General features: G+C 42.2%; 1 protein-coding gene across 1 annotated transcript; it reads left to right on the forward strand.

The window, feature by feature from the left end:
* Positions 1 to 1,336: 1,336 nt before the first annotated feature.
* LOC139661792 (epithelial cell-transforming sequence 2 oncogene-like) lies at positions 1,337 to 20,969 on the forward strand (the record flags this gene model as incomplete). Its single annotated transcript, XM_071540357.1, is given in 21 exon segments — positions 1,337 to 1,524; positions 1,772 to 1,968; positions 2,206 to 2,391; positions 2,695 to 2,911; positions 4,277 to 4,336; positions 7,149 to 7,328; positions 9,162 to 9,274; positions 9,903 to 10,065; positions 10,214 to 10,469; positions 11,025 to 11,259; positions 12,203 to 12,290; positions 12,488 to 12,653; positions 12,753 to 12,881; positions 18,481 to 18,573; positions 18,745 to 18,963; positions 19,200 to 19,303; positions 19,492 to 19,551; positions 19,553 to 19,667; positions 19,860 to 19,945; positions 20,623 to 20,732; positions 20,915 to 20,969. Coding segments are annotated over 20 exon segments (2,799 nt in total), but the record flags the coding sequence as incomplete, so codon positions are not given.
* Positions 20,970 to 20,977: the final 8 nt, after the last annotated feature.

The following is a 20,977-nucleotide window of genomic DNA, read 5'->3' on the forward strand; positions in this document are numbered from 1 at the left end:
TGGTATGTTTTAAGCCTGAGTCCCAGGACAACACTGAATTCACTCTCATTGACAAGGACTGAATGTATGTGACAAACATGAAATTCTCTTTTTGCTCACCTACCTCCACAGGGGGGTCAAAGGTCAGGCTCAGCTACAGAGCAGAGTGTCTGGAGCTGGTAGGGATTCAGTGTCTTGCTCATGGACACTTCAGTAGGGAGGATGCTTGACGACACAGGGGTTTGAACCCAGATCCTCCAATGTGTGTGTTAACTGTGTATGTTTGTGTGTGGTTTGTTCCATACACACTGGAGCAAAATGGATCCAGACCCCTATTTTGAGTTAGATTTTTTGTTTGTTTTCAGCCTGCACATCTCAGCTCCTAGCTGCAAACTGAATTTCCAGTTTAGGCATTTAGCTGATGCTCTTCCTCCACAGTGACTTGTAAGGTGAGCATGTGAATCTTCTAATGCAAGGGACAAACAGTACAATGGTAAGAACTGAAAATTAGAGGAATGTTTCCTTTGTAGTGCAACCTACAGAGCCCAAAACACTCAGACCGTAATCCACATTCAGTACAAAATATTTGGACCTGCTAATGAAAGTTAAATAGGTCCACTGAAATCCAATTAATGAGCAATTTGAATATAGCCAAAGTTTATAGAAAAAAGGGCAGTTAATTAAATTATACAAACTAGTTCTTTTCAACATGTTTGTCAGCTATTATCACTTCATAAATTAAGCAGAGAGAGAGAGTTTGTGTGTGTGTGTGTGTGTGTGTGTGTGTGTGTGTGTGTGTGTGAGAGAGAGAGAGAGAGAGAGAGAGAGAGAGAGAGAGAGTACTATTGGATGTTCACTTGTCTCCCCCTTGCGTTTAATCGCTGCACCTGCATCTCAGTCACAGTTACCTTGGAGAAATGAAAAGAAAGAAAGAAAGAAAGTTGCAATCAATCAAACACACGAAGTATTACACTGAAATCTGTATTCTTCAGTTAGTGTCTGTGTGTGTGTGTGTGTGTGTGTGTGTGTGTGTGTGTGTGTGTGTGTGTGTGTGTGTGTGTGTGTGTGTGCGTGTGTGTGTGTGTATGTGCGTGCGTGCGTGCGTGCGTTGTGTAAAAACAAAACAATATTGCAATTCCAATCTGTACGCAAAATTCAATTCCAATTTGTACACTGGGAGCCTGTGAAGAGCACTCCGCAGGGAAGATGAGAAACTTTCAACAACTTACTGCAATATTTAAGCAGCAGACACAGTGCTTGTGCTGTCCCACATTATTTGATCCAAAAACACTGACACTGTGTTGACTGAAACGACATATTTTCTCTGTACAGGGTGTAGGCCATGCGGTAGGGGCGGATCCTTACCGACTGGAATTTGGCCGTGGTCAGTGTTTCGTGTTGCGTCCCATCAAAACAGGAAGTTTTCGGAGTTTGCATGCTAACTAGCTAACAGGAACCAACATCAAGTTTTATGGTTCAGCGAATATCTGAATCGAGTTGACAACTTACCCGTGAAACCGACGACAAAGTAACTGGTCTGCAAAAGTGAGTATTTTCAATTGCTTATGTTGGTTTCGGTATGTAAACGAGCACTGAATTTTGAAGATTAGTTAGCTGGCTAGCTGACGCTAACAAGCTAACGTTAGCTTGCTCGCCATCAGTAGTCACTGCTGTAATTTCAGCGACTGTCACGACATCTTTCTGTTGCGTCGCTGTATTAGTAAGATGGTTTGACATTTAGTCATTAAGCTGTCTGTTATGCTTAGTGCCAGCTGTCGCGTTTATCCTGCAGCTAGCTAACCAGCCAGCACCGTAACATGAGGCTATGGAGGAGCGAAAGCTGAAGAGAAAGAGTCCCAGGCCCTCCACCAACTCAGCGGGACCAACCAGCGGGTCTGGCCGCAAGAACAGCGCTTCCTCCGGGGGACGACACGTCGGCTACAGCCACAGCATGGGGACTCACTCCAGTCAGAAGACCAAGAGTAGGAGGTACCACCTTAACTACTAACATCATTTTCCTTGTGTTAACATTGGTCGAAGTCTTATTGGGCTCAGAAATAAGAGGAACATTGGAGAAATAAGTAGTGTTGACGCCTGCACATTTTTCAGCATTAGTGGTTTAGGTTGCTAGCCAGAACTAAGCATTAGCTCCAGGTCATCCAACAGTCCTTCCTGACTGACCTGCCTCCTTTTCTCTCTCCTCTCCTTGTTCCTCTTTCTTCCCAGGGGGGTTAGAGATAAATCCCGGTACCAGTTGGGTTTAGGTGGCAAAGCTAACCAGAACCAGGGCCAGGCAGCCCCCATCATCCAGCACTCCTTTCTGACTGATGTATCGGACGTACAGGAGATGGAGAACGGCCTTCTCAGTCTCCTCAATGACTTCCACTCAGGGAAACTACAAGCTTTTGGTAAGTTGCATTTGAAAGGGACACATCATCCGAGCATTTTCTTATACATATCCTAAGACTAAGACAATCTTGCACTACTTTTTAGAGCTATAAAGAGTGTTAAGTTTGTGATTCTAAATGGAATAGTTTCTGCATCTTGTGGAAAAGCTTGATCAGCCTAGATTGTGTTAAGAAGAAAGAAAGGATGAAAGCAATGGTGATAGATAAAGAAAGTGAGACAGGAGATGACAGAGAGATTAGAAGGAATGTAGTATTGAAATCCTGAAGAAGGGAACAGCAAGATATTGGCGTCCAAACATCAGCTAAGACCACCATCTCTCTCTGGCTGTCTATATGTCTCGTTTTTGCTCTTGTCTCCCTCTGTCTCAGGCAATGAGTGCTCCATTGACCAGATGGAGCATGTGAGGGAGATGCAGGAGAAGCTGGCTCGTTTGCACTTTGACCTCTACGGCGAGGTGGACGAAATGCCCGAGGACCAGAGGAAAACGGCCTGCGACACCAACATGGACAAGCTGCTGCTCAATGTAAGGCTGCAGGAATCTCACCCTCACCCTTTCACAACCAGGAGCCTCATTTATAAAAAATGTTCTTGGACTTTATAATTGATATCATCATATAATCATGTGAGATAATGTATATAGCACTTATACCTTGACTAATAGAAGCTAGTAATAGCTTTTGATAGATTACAGAATATTGGAGAAAGTAAGTAAAACCCATGAGTTACAGTTTAAGCTTTAGATCCTTTTATTTGTCTCAGTGTCTCCTCTGAATCTGTAGTTGCAGTGGTAGCAGCAGGTAACTTTTGGTTTTGATTCCACGGCCATCTGCCTTTGTTTTTGTCCTAGTTTTTGTTCCTGTGCAGATTCCAACCCTAAAACTATTTTCATTTGATACTTTATTATGACGAAACACTGGGGCTACACCTGTTTGTGCTTTCTGAGGGAGGCTGAGCACAATCCTGATAGTTTGATCATTTCCCATAATATTCTCTAGCTGTAGTGTCCCTCAACTGTGCACACTGACGTAACCCACCACAATTTTGCATGAACATGTACCTGTATCCCAAAAACTCTTTGTCCTGTGCAATTTCAGTCACTATCCAATTAAAGATTGATTCCGGTGGCATATTGTTGGGGGCACATGCTTAATGTGTTTGATATCTTGCTGAACATGCGTAGCAGCAAAGAATTAGAGATCTTTTGGTTTTTGCACTTATTTTGTGCTATCATAACAATGCACACTTGTTGAAATGTGTCAGCATTTGCTTTCTAGCAGCCACTTCCTCGAGATTAGAGTTTCCACAGAATGCATCCAGGCAGTGTCTCATCTGGGGCTGTTTCACACTGAAAATATAGATAGTTGCAGACTGAGGTGGATGTATCCCATTATGTTTTTTCCCACGGCAGAAGTGTAACATGCCGTATTAGAACTTTTTTATACGCTCTTAGCATTCTGGTAGAGTACCCCAAACATTTGGTGTTGGTCCACTTTCAATAAGTGCCAGCAGATATGTCATGATTATGTTCCTCTTTGGGCAGACAGGACTGCAAATGTTCATTATTTCTACAGAAAACCAAAGCATGCTGATACTGTGTCCTGCTACTGAAATGCTGCTGATACAGAAAGTTAAGCTTATTGTGCCGTTGGACTTATTTTAAGACCCTCTGGATAATGCTTTCCATTGATGCAGTGTAACCACTCAGCTGTTTATTTCTCTCATAAGCATTAAACTGTGTAAGGGTTTAGTTGGCATGTAAACCCTCTGCTTGTCCTTGCATGTGGAGCAGGATAAAGTCCAAATACAAGATTATTTACATCGACCTGAGACTTGTGTTGAAACTGCAAACATGTATAATAAGTTCAAAGTGTTCTCTTTCTCTTCACAGCTTGAGGAGCTGAGTTCTTCAATGTATCCTTTTGACATTCACCAGTCTTCAGGCATCATAGTGTGTGTGTGTGTGTGTGTGTGTGTGTGTGTGTGTGTGTGTGTGTGTGTGTGTGTGTGTGTGTGTGTGTGTGTGTGTGTGTGTGTGTGTGTGTGTGTGTGTGTGTGTGTGTGTGTGTGTGTGTGTGTGCGCGCGCACGTGTGTGTGCACTCCATAGCATAATTAAGTATATGTGGTTCATTTGATAGCTGCTAATTAAGGAGTAGTTCTCCAGTAATAAATTATCATTGGAAACTTTGATGTTCTGTGAAATCTGTACAAATTTATCTCTCAAAAGCACCAGAATTTTGCATTTTGAAGTTTCAAAAATAAATCTCCCTCTTATGGAGCATTCACCCAGCGCCCCCTACTGGCTCCTCACATTAGTTGCTGCCACATTACACATCTGCAGCAATAATGTCCTGAAAATGCGTGAATAGGAGACCTGATAAAATAACCTCAGAATTGTTGGCCACAAAGAGAGATCCTCAGTATGCAACACTGCTTATTTACTTTAGTGGAAACTTTTCATCTTTTTCTCACATACACTTACATAGGAAGAGTCACCTAACATTAGCTGCCGTGAGTGTCTACTGTCACCACTGGGATTTATGTTTTTTTACTATCTCTCAATATCAGTAATTGCAAGCAGGCAAAATTACTTCTTGAAGCATGATTTTTTTCTATTACCTGGTTCTACTTTGCTGTGATTTCTTTAGGCTTTTATAGTGAAAGTGAGAGGTGTTGACTACATGTTCCTAGAGCATCCAGTATTAGAGTTGTACCATTCATTAACTCCAACAGAGGTATGTGAACTGTATGAGAACTGACATTATAGTTATATATTACTTATTACATATATTACTTGTGGTTAATCTTGCTAACTAGGTAGTACAACTTGTTAAAAGATCTGAACCAGTGTTTCTCCTTGACCCTGCTTCTCCAGTCAGAAACTGAACTTAACGGACACCCAAGAGATTCCTAGGACTGCCAGCATGTGACTTCACTTCTCCTCTCTTCTCTTTTCTTCTCTTCCCTTCTCTTCTCTTCTCTGAGTATTTGTTTTGCCCTACCTGGAGGGGCAGGATGGTGGAGTTGGAGCGTGAAGTTGAAAGTGAATCGACTGCAAACTTGCCCCTTTTAGATTTTTCAGAGATGTGAACTCACTCTGTTGCACTTTGTCTCATCTGTTGTCACAGGTCATAGGTCACTCAGGTCTATAGCAAGGTCACTATCCACACAAACTGAAGCAGCAGAGCCAGGCTTATCAAAATATGGGTAGCAGGCCTATTGAGTAACGGTATGAAGAATATTCAAGATTCAAAAGATGTGTAAATGTCATGGAAATTAGTTCAGAATTGTTTTTCACCAGTAGAGTGTTAAACGTTGAGCTTGGGTCTGGTTAACTATAAAAGAGTAAAAACTTAAATAATATTTCCTGATTTACATTTACAAGTGATAGAACAAAACCTTGGGCATTCAGATCAGCCAAACAATAACATTTGAACGCACAGTAGATTTTGATCAATACTGGCTATAGAAATTGTGTTGTATTCTTCTGTAATTCCTTGCTAGGTGTGAGCGGCCTGATCGTGATTTCACCTCCAACACTTCAGTCTAGTGTTGAATGTATTTGCACATATCCATGCAACTTGCAAAACACACTGCACATATCACAAGTGTGTTCGTCTGACCATGGAAAAGACTGAATCATCCAAATGTTGCCATCACAACCATGCCTTATATTTAATTTCATCCTTTTTGCCTTATTGGTTTAAATCTTGTATGTGACTTACATAGTGTATGTTTATTTTAAGTTTGGATGCTCAAAATGCAGGTGGAAGGCAATAATCGTGTTCAACGCTGCTTTGATTCTAAATCAGATTTTATTTTGTCACTCCTAATTTTAGCCTGTGTTGGTGGGAAAATGTGATTACATGGTATTTTGCTGTTGTAACTAAGCTGTTTGGTGGATTTTATTTTTATTGACTTAAAAACAGCATAATAAAAGTGTTATTGTCAGTGTTATTGTCAGTTCTTGTCTGAATCTATGGGCTGCAGTTCTCAATATCTTCCTGTCTGTGTGTTGACACATTCTTGTGAACACAATAACTCAACAACAATACACAGATCCCCCCTATAGATTAAATGATCTGATTAGATTTGGAGCACCTGGCTGTATACATTTGCATAGTAATGAGGGGAAAAAAAATTATTGAAACTACTAGAACTCCTTAATGCTTTAAGGTACGGAGTTCATATTAATACCACCCTTGTACAAATAAGTAATGTTAATGCATTAATTAGCTTAATTAAAGACCTCATTAACATAACTGATTGTGTTTAATATATCATGGTGGTTCATTAGGAAGCAGCAAGTGACTCTTGTTGGCAGAATTTGTCAGTCTAGCTGATATTAATATTTTAGAGAAAAATTCATAGTCATAATAGTGAGTATCAAGCTGATCTAAATTATATAAAGGTTCTTTTAAGCATGAGTAATAGATTTTTTTTTTTTAAATATGGTTAGATACGATTTTCGTTTATATTGGTAAATGTTTGCCTTATGATCCCCGACTGGAGTCATAGTTTACCTTTTTATGTACCTCTAATCATCTGGAGGCGGGATACTGTGTGAAGGAATGTGCGCCTCCGTTTGTTGATGCGTCTCTAGGGTTACAGGGAGCAGAGAGCGGACAGCAGCAAAAGGAAAATGGTTATATAGTGTTCATTAGAAACTACTGGATCAGGTGTGTGCAGTAGAGCGACAAGCTGACAGGTAATGGGAGTTCATTATTCCACATAGAGCTTTGAGCGTTTTCCCTAAAACTAGGTTATCCTGTGTGAATCCATGGAGACGAGCCTGAATCCGGCGGCCAGGTCAACCCCGCACTCCGTGAAGCGGTGGCAGCTCAACGGGACGGACTACGACCCGCAGCCAGGCCGCAGTGTGAGGGCCGAGACCCGCTTCAGCGCCTGGACGCCTCTGGTCAACAAGCAGTCCAACCAGCAGGTCAGACAAACAGCAGGAACAGCAGCAGTATCCATCCCGAAGGCTGCTGGAGGCAGTTTTCTTGATTTTTATTTTTATTAGTAGCCACCAGATGGCAGGAGCGGTCAATTTATTATTATTGTCAAGAAATGTAGGCTATACACACAAACACTACCCGTCAAAAGTTTGGACACATCTAATTTTTCTTTATGTTTACTATTTTCCACATTTGAGAACAATATTAAAGACATCAAAACTATGAAATAACACGAATAGAATCATGCAGTGATCAAAAAAACTGTTAAATCAAAAATATCTTCTATTTTAGATTCTTTAAAGTAGCCGCCCTTTGCCTTGATGGAAAGGCAAAGACTTTGGAAAGAAATTCATACATAGGCATCAACTTAACTATTTATATTTGTTTAAGAAACTAATTTCAAGCATTTAAGCATAAGCCTTTAGATCAAAATGGCTTTAAGATAATGAAAAACATAATACATTCAATCAGGTGTGTCCAAACTTTTGACTGGTAGTATATAAATGCGTAAGAATTTTACAATCACCAGAGAAACCTGCAAGCAAAATGTGAATTGGCAAAAAAACACCACACATTTCTATTCAAGGCTATGAGAACAGATCCATATTTCAGATAAATGGTAAGTGCTGAGGCTATCATATTTTTTAGGCAGAAGATGACTTCACATTTTGCAATGCTTGTGTGTGTAGTGATGAAACTCAACAGAAACGGTTGCACAGGTTGGAAACTTATTTCCCCACTTACAATATGAACATAGAACTTAGCTATGAGTATAATAGCATTAACATAAAGGGTGATATTGCAGTCCATTGAAATAGCACAGTAGAAATGAATGTCAATTAAAAAATAAGGTAAATCCATTATTAACTCAACCAACCATGCATGTCTCAAATTTATTTCTCTAAGCTTCTAGTTTGAAATCTCTTAACAGTGCCATAGTGTGAATTTGCATATAATATGTATTATGCATTTGTGTTAGAATTCTTTGTCACATTATACTGTAAGCCCCCTCCCGCCCCATCACTGATTCCCCACTGTCTAGATAATGTAGATGAACTGAATATGAATTAGACTTTAATTTGACCTTTTTAATTATTGATGGGACTGTGATTGTCAGGATATTATGTACAGATAGGGGGTTGATTATAAATTTTACCACAAACCAGACCTCCTTTAAAGCATTATACATGTATGCCTTCTTGAGGAGTAATTTACATAAACTCTGCCTTCACTAAGTATTTTGTTCCAAAATGAGATATCCATTTGGGGAAAAGTGACACATCCTCGTACAGCACCAAATTAATGAGTCAATGAGCATGAGCAGTCAAGCCGAAAACAAGGCTGTTTTTCTTAGTTCCTGAAAAGTTTGCTTTTGGAGATACAAGGTTTTCACCAGACAGCGATGATATGTATTTCCTGAATGAAGTGTAATCTTATAAAAAAAAATGAAAAAGGCTCCACCAGAGTGAAATATAGCCTCCAGTTTCCAGAAAAACCCACAAGGAACATGGGAATGGCAGCACTCCAAAAACACTAGTTGAAAAATAAGACTTGACCCCAATTATTCCAGCATTTTATTGACGACCACATCAATAAAACTTTTCGGCCTAAGCCTTCGTCTGACCATCAGTCTTATGTTTTTTTAATAAGTCTGTTGGAAGGCTGCCATTCCCATGGTCTTCATCAGTGTTTTGGAAGCCAGTGTGTAGTTTTTGGCAGAGCAGCCAGACGGTTATGCAAGGAGGAGAAGCACCTTCCATACGTTCTTCACTGATTGTCTCCAGTGTGTCGGTGTCCTGTCCCATTCTCTCTCTCAGTTATTTGAGGAGCGGATCAGCTTGCTGCTCCACTGGTTTGACCTGTGGAGTGACAGACAGAGGAAACACCTGCTCCACGCTCTGCTCACACGCTGCACCAAGTCACAGCTCAAGTACGGCCTTTTCTCTTCCTTTTTTAAGTCTTTTCTCTCCCTATTCCTTTGTTTTTTTTATTAGTACTCATGTAAGGGATGGGACGATATATCAAAATTCTATATATTGCGATACAAAAATGTGACAATACGTATCGTGGGGCAGAAAAATAAATTGCGATATTAGCTCACTTTTATTCTGCTGTAGTAATCACAAATGAGATGGCTTGCCCATCACAATTTCATGAAAATTATAGTATTTGCACTTTTTAGTGACATTTTTACATAATTCTGCAGTCAGACTTTGCTGTTGAACCTATATTTATTACATCATATTGTGTTTGCATCAAATCGTGAACCCCATATCGCGTATCGTATCATGCGATACACATATCATCTCATCCCTAATATATTGCTATAATCTGTTATTAAATGTAATATTTATTTGTGATATTCCAAAAGGGAGAAATTTGTGTTTCTGTTTGTCCAGTGAGCCACCAAGAATCTCCTCATAGAGCTTTTGTATGGTCCTGAGATCATATGCACCCAATTTCACATTTTGGGGCCACAGAACTTCTTAGCAGCACTCTTTCCTCCTCAGAACCAGACAATCAGGTTTTAAATTGAAAACCTCCGACCCTCTGAGCAGGTACTGCAGGGACTGGCTGATCGAGACGGTTCCCGTGACTCGAGTGGACTTCACGGCGGTGCTGCCGCGGTTTCTGTCCCTGTACGTGATGTCGTTCCTGACCCCCCGCGACCTCTGCTCCGCCGCCCAGGTCAGCTGGCACTGGAGGGTCCTGGCCGAGCAGGTGAGGGGCTAGAAAAGATTCAAAATCATTTTTTAGATGTTTGAATTTAGCTTGAGGAGGAGTGTTGATCTCTCTCTCTCTCTCTCTCTCTCTCTCTCTCTCTCTCTCTCTCTCTCTCTCTCTACCTCCTTCCCCTCCATCTCTCCAGGACTGTCTATGGGCAGGCCGGTGTGTCAAAAGGGGCTGGTTCCTGCCTTACTGTCCAGGAGAGAAGGAGTGCGGAGCCTGGAAGAACCACTATGTCTCCTGCGTCTCCACCCTGGACTGGCTCACGCCCCGAGAGGCCGCCGAGCGGTACGGGACGCTCAACCAGCAAACCGCGGGAACGACGGAGGAGGAGGAGGAGAGAGAGAAGGAGAGGAGGATCAGGCAGATGATCAGAGAGAGGCTGCAGGAGGAGAAGCGTGAGTAGGGGAGAGAGAAAGAGAGAGAGAGAGAGGAAAGCAGAGGAGGATCAGACAGAAACTTCAGGAAAAAGGAGAGTAAGTGTGAGAGAGAGGAGAGAAATACAGTCAAACAAAAAAACTGAATGAAAGATGGTGACTCAAACAAAATAGCAGTAAGAAATGTCACCTGTGGGGTGTCAAATTGGTTTAGCAAGCCAAGGTGAACACCATGTACTTGTGATGTTGTGGGTGTGAATCTACTTTATGAACTGTCATCTCCTTGCTCTCTCTCTTATTTTTTCCTTTTAGTCCCCACTATATAGTATCAAATAAAGCAGAAATAGTAGGAAAAAATATCTTTAAAAATAGGCTTTAGGAGTGCAATGTTGAACATGTTGTGTACTTGGGATGTCATGGGTTTTGGTCTGTTTTATAACCAATGTCTTTGTCCCTCTCTCTCTTCTATCTTTCACTCTCCACTGTCTCCTGTCCAATAAAGCAGAAATGTTCATGAATAATCTCTTGTACATAGACATGTAGCCCATCCAGTATTTACCTGTGTTGTATCTGCAGGTCTCTCTTTGAGAACCAGGAGAGCCTGGGGAAGCAACACCCAGCCAGGGGGAACCAGGAGTGGCTACACCCAGAGAGAGAGGCCTGGTCCTGGGGTAACATTCAGCTCTTGGCCCTCCCTCTCCTGGCCTGCAAGCCTTGGTGGATCTCCCAGCCTCTGTCTCAGCCTGGACAAGGGACAATCCATGAGTGCAGCTCTTAGCATGGAGAGAAACCAGGTCTCCAATCCAACCAGGTCATTGTCTGCACAGTTAGGGAGAACATGTTGTTGACCTATTATATATTTCATCCTAAGCATATTACTTGTGTATTATAAGTATATATGTATAGTACATATATACTTATATCTTACATTGTAATCAGTTACCTGCATTTTTAGATGGTAGAATTTTTAGATTGATTATCCGTACAGTTGCCACAGAAAGTATTCAACCCAAAGAAGTTTGCACACTCTTCATGTTGCTGCTGTCATGTGAAAACCTCATGACTCCAATTATCGTGATTTTCATGTTTTAACTTCAAATGAAGTTAAACTTGAAGTTTTCTCAAGGCTTGAGCCTATGAAACCATTTCAAATCCCATTGGATAAACTCAAAAATGCTTAGTGGTCAAGTTGAAAACAAAGCTTGTTCTTTTAGATCCTAAAAAGTTTTACATTTTTGAGACAGTGCCGATATTATAGTCTATTATATTAAATTGTGATTATAATGATTATAATGCACTTGGCATGTGCTTGCAGTGACTTATAATGCCTTATGAGCAAGGAAAGTGTTACCCGACATTGGACATTTCACCATAACCATCTGGTAGGAGCGACTGTTCATTTTTAAACCTTCATGATAGTTTAAAATGAACATTTACACATTTTCAACACTGGTGTTAACTCCCTGATTGGACGTCTGCAGCATCACATAAATTACATAGTGGTGATTTTTTGTTTTATCTACATGGCTTCATAAAATGATCAAATACACTAAGCAATGAATTTAACTTTTCAGTGATACCTAATATTTGGAGTACTTATATTTGCCATGATAGTCTCTGGGATGGTGTAAGCTTCATAAAGCTATCTAATATACTAAACTAATGATTTAAATGTTTTTGTGTTGAATCCACATGTCCCCCTCCAGTGAAAGTGTGAGCAAGGTCAGTGGAGCGCTCTCCTCCTTCACCTACAGACCTCCACCCCTACACACAGCCTCTCCCATCCATTGCTCCAGTCCTGTCCTCTTACTGCTGGTCTCCAACAGAATTCCTGCCTATGAGGTGAGAGAAAAACGAAGAAAGAGGCGGTCAGTCAGTCAAATCCTCCATCTTTTTTTGCATGAGCTAGAAGAGAGCAGAGAGGGAGAAGGTACTGTGAAAGTTGAATTAAAGAAGGAAGAGGTAGAGAGGGGACACAAATATATAATTATGTATATTCTCTCTCTCTTTCTCGCTCTCTCTCTCCATGCTCTATCTAGTTGGTGCTGAGTGGTGTGAAGGCAGGAGTGGCGGTGGTTCTGTATGACGACAGAGGGACTCTCCCGGCTCTGCTGACCCAGGTGGAGAGGGCTCTTTCTGGGCAGACAGCTCAGCGGCTGGGCCTGCTAGCTCCAGGAGGAACGGAGGAGATCCGTCTGCTTCACAGTGAGAATTACTAGTCCCATGTAGCTCAATGCATGGAAACACTGCTAAGGTTAAGAGCCCATTAATCCACTTCCCAACCTTTCACCTTTGACCTTCCAGGTAGCAGCCTATCAGAGAGGACTTTACTGACCCCTGACCTTCGAGAATTCTGGGAAAAACTGTGTGGCTGGGTCGCACTAACTGAGGCAGGAGGAGGGGTGGACATCTTCTCCCCTCTGGCAGCATCTGGTCAGTAGACATGCATGTATGGTGTGACACATACATACACACACACACACACACACTAGCCTCATTCTTGTTTTTGTTGCTGCCAGTAGCAAAGCATCATGGGTAAACACACTGTCAGTGATGCTTCATTGATTCTCTTTCTCTCTTTGTTTCTTCCCGTTCATTTCGTCATCTCCGCCTTCCCGTTTATTCTGATTTCCATTCTGTTTTTCTTTGCTGTTTTTTTTAACTCTTCTGCTGCTGAGCGACAGTTTCCCCTCAGGATTCAACTTTCATCTCTTTTAATCTGAAGCTCTCAGATGTTTTAATGATGTTTCTCTGATCGAACTGAACTTGTTGCATCTTCATATTCTTCTTATTCAGAATAAGCAGACAGGAGAAGTCATGGACAGACTTAAAGATGCAGAGTTTTCTTTTCATTTTAATTTTTTTTATTTGACTGAATTACTATGGAGCCCGGGAGTGGCCATTGGGAGAGAAAAAAAGTTATATTGAGTCCACGATTTACTGTAACGTGCGCACGTTTTAGTCCATTCGTGCGCACGAGATACAATTCTTTCCCTCGATTTCATTAAACTTAAAGGTTTAGGAAAAAATGCAACTTAAAAGGAACCTTTTAGGTATTGCAGATAGGCCTAGTGAGGATTTGGTATGCTAATATCCATTGTCTGTTTACACTGAATAGGCATATCCCCCAAATATTGCAACATATTTAGCCACTTAACCTTCAGGCCATGTAAACACACTCAGGTGGCTGCAACACACCCAGGACAGGCCACATTTAAACATAATCACCAATATGTGCACTGACTCTTTATAAGCTTGTGAAGAGCGCATGAATTATATATCGAAGCACGATATCACTATTTCGAGGGCACGTTTTGGCAATTTGTGCACACGTAAAGAGGAAATCGATATAGTAGCAGTAGCAGTAGTAGTAGTAGTAGATCCTTACAGGCCAATGAGAGCTGGGGTACATAATAATTGGTGGGGGGGTCAGAAAAAAATAGCCAATAGCCACAGCCAATAGCAAAATTCAATTGTAATAGCCGGGTTTCAACCAGTAGAGGGTTAGGGTTAGAATTTGGACCTGAATCCATCAACACACTACTAAATACCCAAATACAGCAGTTTTCCAGCTGAAAAAAAGTGGTTTTGGGGTTTAGTTACTCTTTAAAACAAATTTCCTGCATTTCTACACCACACCTAACCTCTTGGATTAAGTCAAGAAACAGCAACCCTGTATAATATTAACCAAAAATGTAAAATTATGTTATATTACTAGATTTCAGCATTGAGGTACATTCATGATTTTGCATAGGCATACTACCTAAAAACCTATTATTGGGAATCCGAGAAAGTTTCACAGCGACAGACACAGAGCGTCCCCGTAACCATAGCAACTCACTCTCACTCCTGCCTGCGTGCGCATGGCGCGAGAGAGAGAACAGAGAAGCCGCTGACTGAGATTACTCTGAGCACCATGCATGGGAATAAATTACAATATAACAGATTTGTGTATATTTCTCGCTATTCAGATGGTCTGAATAACTCGCTGCTGCACGGTGCTGCTCTGTCTTCACGCCGCGACGTTTATGAAATTTTTTTTTCACTGCGTGAGAAAATGGACTTGTGGCGTGAGAGCGTGTGATAGATGTCAATTGCGTGAGTCTCACGGTCAAAGACTACTACTACTGCTACTACTACTACTACTAAACTTCCTCACAGCACTGCTTGTCATTTCTTTTATCATTATTAATATGGAAAACACTAACAGGTTGGCAACACGATTAGCGGCTACGGCAATTAGCCACAAAGTTAACAACACGTTAAACACACACACTCACACACTCACACACACACACACACACACACACACTGCATAAAATGCCAGATTAAAACAAGTGAAATACCAATCAAGAGAATATTACGTGTTTTCAGGATAATTTTCAAGATAATTTTCATGAAAGCGTGTAATTAACCTAAATGAATAAACAAATTCAGATAGTAACACCTGAGCAAGACAATACGTTCATGAACAGGCGACTTTTTCACATAATCTTAGACTCTACTTAGCAGAGTCTTATTTAATCACACAGGAAAATCTGTAGCATTCAAAATACATAAACTCCCATCACACTGGGAGTGAACCCGATGGGCTGTTTTGGCTTTTCACAGCTAAAATTCCACAGTGGAACCCTGGTAGTAGCAGTAGTTGTGACCTCACGGTGGGTTCCATTGTAACATCACTCGTGTGGTGGGAGGAGTCTTTGGAACTCGCTTTAAAAGAGCAGCAGCAGCAGATTGAGGCATATTTGGTGCTGACAACACACGGAGAAAGACGTTAAAGAAAGACTGAGGAGCTAAGAGAGTATTGGAGAACAGAGAGATTACATAGATAGACTACGACTACAGACAGGTTTCTATTAAAGCAGACTGTTTTTACAGACAGGCTTTTAGAAACCAGGACATGGAAGGGCTTAGAAAAAAAGCTCTTGGGAAAGGTGGTGAAGACCAAGGAGAAGACCGTTGAACCTGCCGTCCTCCATCATGAGACTGATGATCTCCACCACCAGAACAAGGACTTGATGGAAGAAAATGAGTATCTCAGCCAACAGACTGAGATCCTCAGTCAAGTGAAGGAGGTAATGCGCCACGAATGTGAGGAGCTGAAGGAATCACTTGGCAGAGCAGGCCTTCAGGATCCAGGAGCAGGCAAAAGTTCAAGGATGAGTTTGAGGCTGTCCACAAAGAACTGGAAGAGGTCAAGACGCTGCTCAGTGAGAGGGCATCCTGCTCCGAGAAGCAGAGCAAGCTTGAGGTCTGCAAGGAGGAGTTCAAAGACCTCCACAAAGAACTGGACGAGGTCAGGAACTGCTCTGCACTGAGAGGACCTCCTGCTCAGAGAAGCCAGAGCAAGCTTGAGGCCTGCAAGGAGGATTTAAAAGACCTCCACAAAGAACTGGACGAGGTCAAGGAACTGCTCTGCAACTGAGAGGACCTCCTGCTCAGAGAAGCAGAGCAAACTTGATGACTACGGAAGGGGTTCAGGATCCTCGTCAAAGACTGGAGAATGTTGAAGGTTGGTTCCTCAGCGAACAGGCCTCCTGCTACGACAAGAAGATCAAACTCGAGGCCTGGGAGGCAGAGAGGGACATCCTCCGGGGAGAAACGAGGACCTAAAGCAAAGCTCAGAGAAAAGGCCTTGAACAACCAAGAGCTGCACATTAAGCTCAAGGCCTCAAAAGAGGAAAATGAGGCGCTCTGCCAGCAGTTAAAGGAGCTGGAAATGCTCCACAGAGGAAGACCTTGAGCGCCCAGGAGCTTAAACCAGCCTCAAGGCAGAGAGGAAGGAGAAGGAGACCCTCCGCCGAGAACTGGACAAGCTCAAAGCAAAGCTCCAAAGAGAGGCGGCCGTGAGCAGCCGGGAGCAGGCGGGCCGGCCTGGAGGGGGAGAGAAGACCGAGCTGGGAGGAAAAAAGAAGAAGCCCTCCTTGCTGACGAGAATCGTCAACGCCCTGACTCCAAAACGCAGGAGGAAGAAAAAGGAGAAGAAGGAGCAGCAGATGGCGGGGTCCGAGCACCTGACGACCTCTGAGGAGAATGAGAAGGGGGAGGAGTCAAATTCCAGCCGTGACTCCGACATCTCCCTTAATACAAGCACCTGAGCATTTCCCATCCCCCACCCCTGAACACACCTTAACACCCATTTTCACCCTCCCTCTATTTTCCCGCAATAAAAGATATCACCACCGATATCTTTAAAATAATTTTCTGTCTGTATAGTTTTCATTCTGTAGAGAATAGTAAGTGTAATAATAGTAAAGTTACTTTTCAAAAATCTCTGAAAGAATAGAGAACTTTCAAAATCTCAGTATCAACGAAAAAATGTGTCTCCTGCTTGGAGAAAATGTTGAAACAGTAGACTGGAGTGAAAGGCCCAGACCAGGGATTTCCTCCTGCTCCTCCCCCAACATAATCATCTGTACAATATCTGATTTGTGTATATAATGTGTGTATAAAGTATGTAATGTGTAATATCTCATGTATATAATGTAACCTGTTACACCAACAACTCAACAACAACAACAACAAATATTTATTCTAGCATCTTTGCACTCTGCAGCATTGCACTATTGACCTAGTGTTGTTTACGTTGTACATAGTAGTTACGGTAAATCTTTAGGTTTACCTCTGTTCATCTGCTGTATATTTATTCTGTGTAAGTACATTGAGAGCAAATTCCTTGTATGTGTACATACTTGGCCAGTAAAGGTGATTCTGATTCTGATGTCATAGTGATGTCATGCCATAATCTAAGAAACACATCAACTCTGTTAACTCTTCTTTAACTTTGCTTTTTTGTAATCATCACTGTTATTGTTGTTACTGTCCACAAATATGCTATGTGATGAATCTATGTATTTAATATGCAGTTTATTTCATTTTATTTTACTTTATTTCTGTCTCATTTATGTTTGAATGCATGCTTTGGCAACATGTGCACATGTACGTCATGCCAGGAAAGCTCAGTGAATTGAACTGAATTGAATTGAATTGAATTGAATTGAATTGAATTGAATTGAATTGAATTGAATTGAAGTGTCATTGCTCTGAAGACAGCTGGACAGAGCGTTGGGTCATCTGGGTTTTGTCCAAAAACCAAACAGCCGTTGTTTACGTCTGCTTTGCTGTGTTTGTATGACGTGGAGCAAACATGGCCGCCAGTAACCCCAGAGGTTAATTTTATACCATTTAAAGTTACAGGGACAGTGCACATTAATAGGCATTTCTGTAAATGTGCCAGTTTAGCCATCTTGGCTAATTTTCAACTACAGTCCCTGGGCAGGTGTCATGACAGCTACAAAAGACACATAAAATACATTAAAGCAGGAACAGCAATACTGTGCTTACAGCAGAGCACACTTCATAAGAACACACAAAATACTTTAAAACAAGGACAACAATACATAAAAACAAAGCACTTCAGGTTATTTGAATAATAATAACAACACTTCCACTGTACTTCTGATTTCTAAATAAAAGAAAGAAAGAAAGAAAAAGAAAGAAAGAAAGAAAGAAAGAAAGATCAAATAATTAATTATATTCATACTAGCACTAGATTTCTGGGATTAATTGTTTCAGTTTCTCTCTCTCCCTCTCCCTCTCTCTCTCTCTCTCTCTCTGTCTCCCCCCCTCTCTCTCTGTCTGTCTCTCTCTCTCTCTCTCTCTCTCTCTCTCTCTCCCTCTCTCTCCCTCCCTCTCCCTCTCCCTCTGTCTCTCTCTCTCTCAGATGTAACATACACTGCTGGTATGAATAATTTAACAATTAAACACGGAAGCGCACAACACACACACACACACACACACACACACACACACAGTCACATAAAGTTGCTTGTAAATTCCATAAACTAACTCTCCTCACACACAAATACGTTCCTGCTTTCCCGCACACACACACACACACACATATACTGTATATTTCCCTATAATCTGTCTTTTTGTTGCTGTTTTGTTCTGTCTCTCTTTAACCCCCATTCACAGGCTTTCTGTCTCTTTCTGTCTCATTCTATTCTTGTCTCTCCCCGTTCCACAGCATCAGGAGCGGCTCTGATCCGGACTCTCTCTACTCTGACCGGTCTGGAGGTTCGGGCCCCAATGGGTCTTGCCACCGGAAGTTTCCAGAACAGTGAGTCAACCCTGTAAATGTAACTGAAAACTTTCTGTCCAAAGCCCCAAGCCTAGGAAAAAGCTTGAAGCCTACTAAAGCCCAAAACTACTAAGAATTTCCTACATTTCTATATGGGACTGTCCTGTATCAGACCACCTGTTACCCTCTTTACCCCCTCTCTTCCCCCAGTCCTGAGTGAGTGGTCCGACAGCAGTGTGTGTGACGGGCTTGCGAACCGGCGTGTGTGTGAGGAGGCGGTGGCCCCGGCACTGCAGTACGTGTGTGAGAGTGTACTGCAGGGCTGGTGCAGACAGGCCCAGTGGCTGGAGGAGGCTCTGGGGGACCTGAGGGGCCTCCTGGGACCGCAGCTACAGCGGGTCGGCCTGGAGGCCAGGGGCCGCGCTCTGGGTTGGTGTCTCCCACACACACACACACACACACACACACACACACTCACACTGATGTGCATTCAGACACACACTGGAACCAATAGCAAATATACCCACCTGAAATTCCAATTCAATTCCAATTCTGTTTCCTGTACGTTTTCCCAAATTCCAATTCCTCAGTTGAATTGGAATTGATGAGTTGATTCATGAATTGACCCCAACCCTGCTTTGAACAATCTCTCCTTATTCTTTCAGGTCATTTTCTGTGGGAGAGAATGTGCCTCGAGGATCTTTGTGTGTCTAAAGATCTGACTGAGGCTCTGACTGAAGGAATTGCCGCTCTCACTAGACAGGAAGAGGTTAGAGAGATGTCAAAGGAGTTTTTTTCCAGTGCAAAAGTACCATGCTGTACTAAACCGGGGTCTACTATGGTTTATGGTCCAGTATCAGCATTTCTGAAAGTGGGTCAAGTGGGACAAGGGCCAAAAATATCACACCTAACCACAGAGATATCAAACTTGTTCTCATGTTTCTCTTGCTTCCTCAGACCAGACCTCTGGAGTTCCTCTCCGTCTTCCTGACAAGGTGGAGGCAGGAGAAGGAGGGAGGGAGAGACTGATGGAGAGGAAGAGAGGAGAGAAGGAGGAGGAGGAGAGGCTGTGTTTCTGACACCGAGTAGCTCACAGAGATGCTTCAGTCCCATACCTGAACTACCACAGGTTTGTGTTGTTTGAATTTATTCAGGTGATGGAGCATACTTCATCTTGTTCTGTAGCAACCTGCTTCATATTCACACAGTTACACACATTCACTTTATTTTTTGCTTTTCTCTCTCTCTCTCTCTCCTCTCTCTCTCTCTCTCTCTCTCTCTCTCTCTCTCTCTCTCTCTCTCTCTCTCTCTCTCTCTCTCCATAGACAGTTTGGATTGGAGAGGTGCAGTAGCCAGAGAGCTGCACCACAGCGAGGGTCTATATCTGGGCAGACTGGGCGCTGTGCTAAAGGTAAACCTACACACCTGATAATTGGTAGACTAATTGATTGCTTGCGTGATTGGTTCATTGATAGAAACCCAACTATGTGACAGAAATACAAGTGTCATCAGCTGAGGCCCCATAAACAACCATCTAGTATCAATTCAGTTGCAGCAGGAGGCAGGAAATCCAGCACCATTAGTACATGATTAGCTGCTGACAGGCAATGCTTTGGAAGAGTTGAACTGCAGCCATATTTTCCTTGTCAAAGAACTGAACAAAAGTGTCAAAATGACTGGTTGCATTTGAATATCAAATTTTTAGTATTTTTCATGCTCTTCTTTTCTAGTATGACTGCTCACTGTCACACATTTTGAAATGGGTAGAAAGGGTTTTCCCTGTTCAAATCAACACTAGACTTTCCTTGAAAGTTAGACATGAAGTCTAGTCAGACTTAGACATGAAAAATCTGCCCTATGCAAATGAATAAATGTTAAGTCATGTTTAACTGTCACCTACTGTCAGACCTTGTAACTTTGAAAAGTTCAGGCAATCATTGAGAGTTAATGAAATGCCTGCAATTACCACAATAGTAGGATAGCAACCAATTCTACTCTTCATAATAATCATGGCTGGAACACCTTTCATCAACCAGTCATCTTGCTTGGTTGGAAGTAGTATTTTTATGTGTGTTTCCTCTGTGTCAGGTGTACCATGAGCCTCTTACAGCAGCTCTGAACTCCAACAGAGCTATTCTCAGCTTCGCTCACATCCACATGGTCCTCAGCCCTGTCTCACACATACTGGAGCTCAACAGGTGGGCGCACACACACACACACACACACATAAGCACAAAACTCTACTGGAGCTCTGGCAAGTACACGCACATTTGTATGATATTGTCTGAGTGCATCTGCATTGTTTATCTCCCTGTCTGTGTGGACATATTACGTAAGTGATTTGTGTGTGTGTGTGTGTGTGTGTGTGTGTGTGTTGCAGACTCTTTCAGTTGGAATTAGAGGCCAGGCTGGAGCGATGGGGAGCGGAGCAGTGTATAGGAGA

Source organism: Centroberyx affinis, unplaced genomic scaffold (genome assembly GCF_046629955.1).
Source record: "Centroberyx affinis isolate AG114_WGS23_722 - 3 ecotype Tasmania unplaced genomic scaffold, CSIRO-AGI_Caff_v1 ptg003620l_1, whole genome shotgun sequence".
Taxonomy (NCBI): domain Eukaryota; kingdom Metazoa; phylum Chordata; class Actinopteri; order Beryciformes; family Berycidae; genus Centroberyx; species Centroberyx affinis.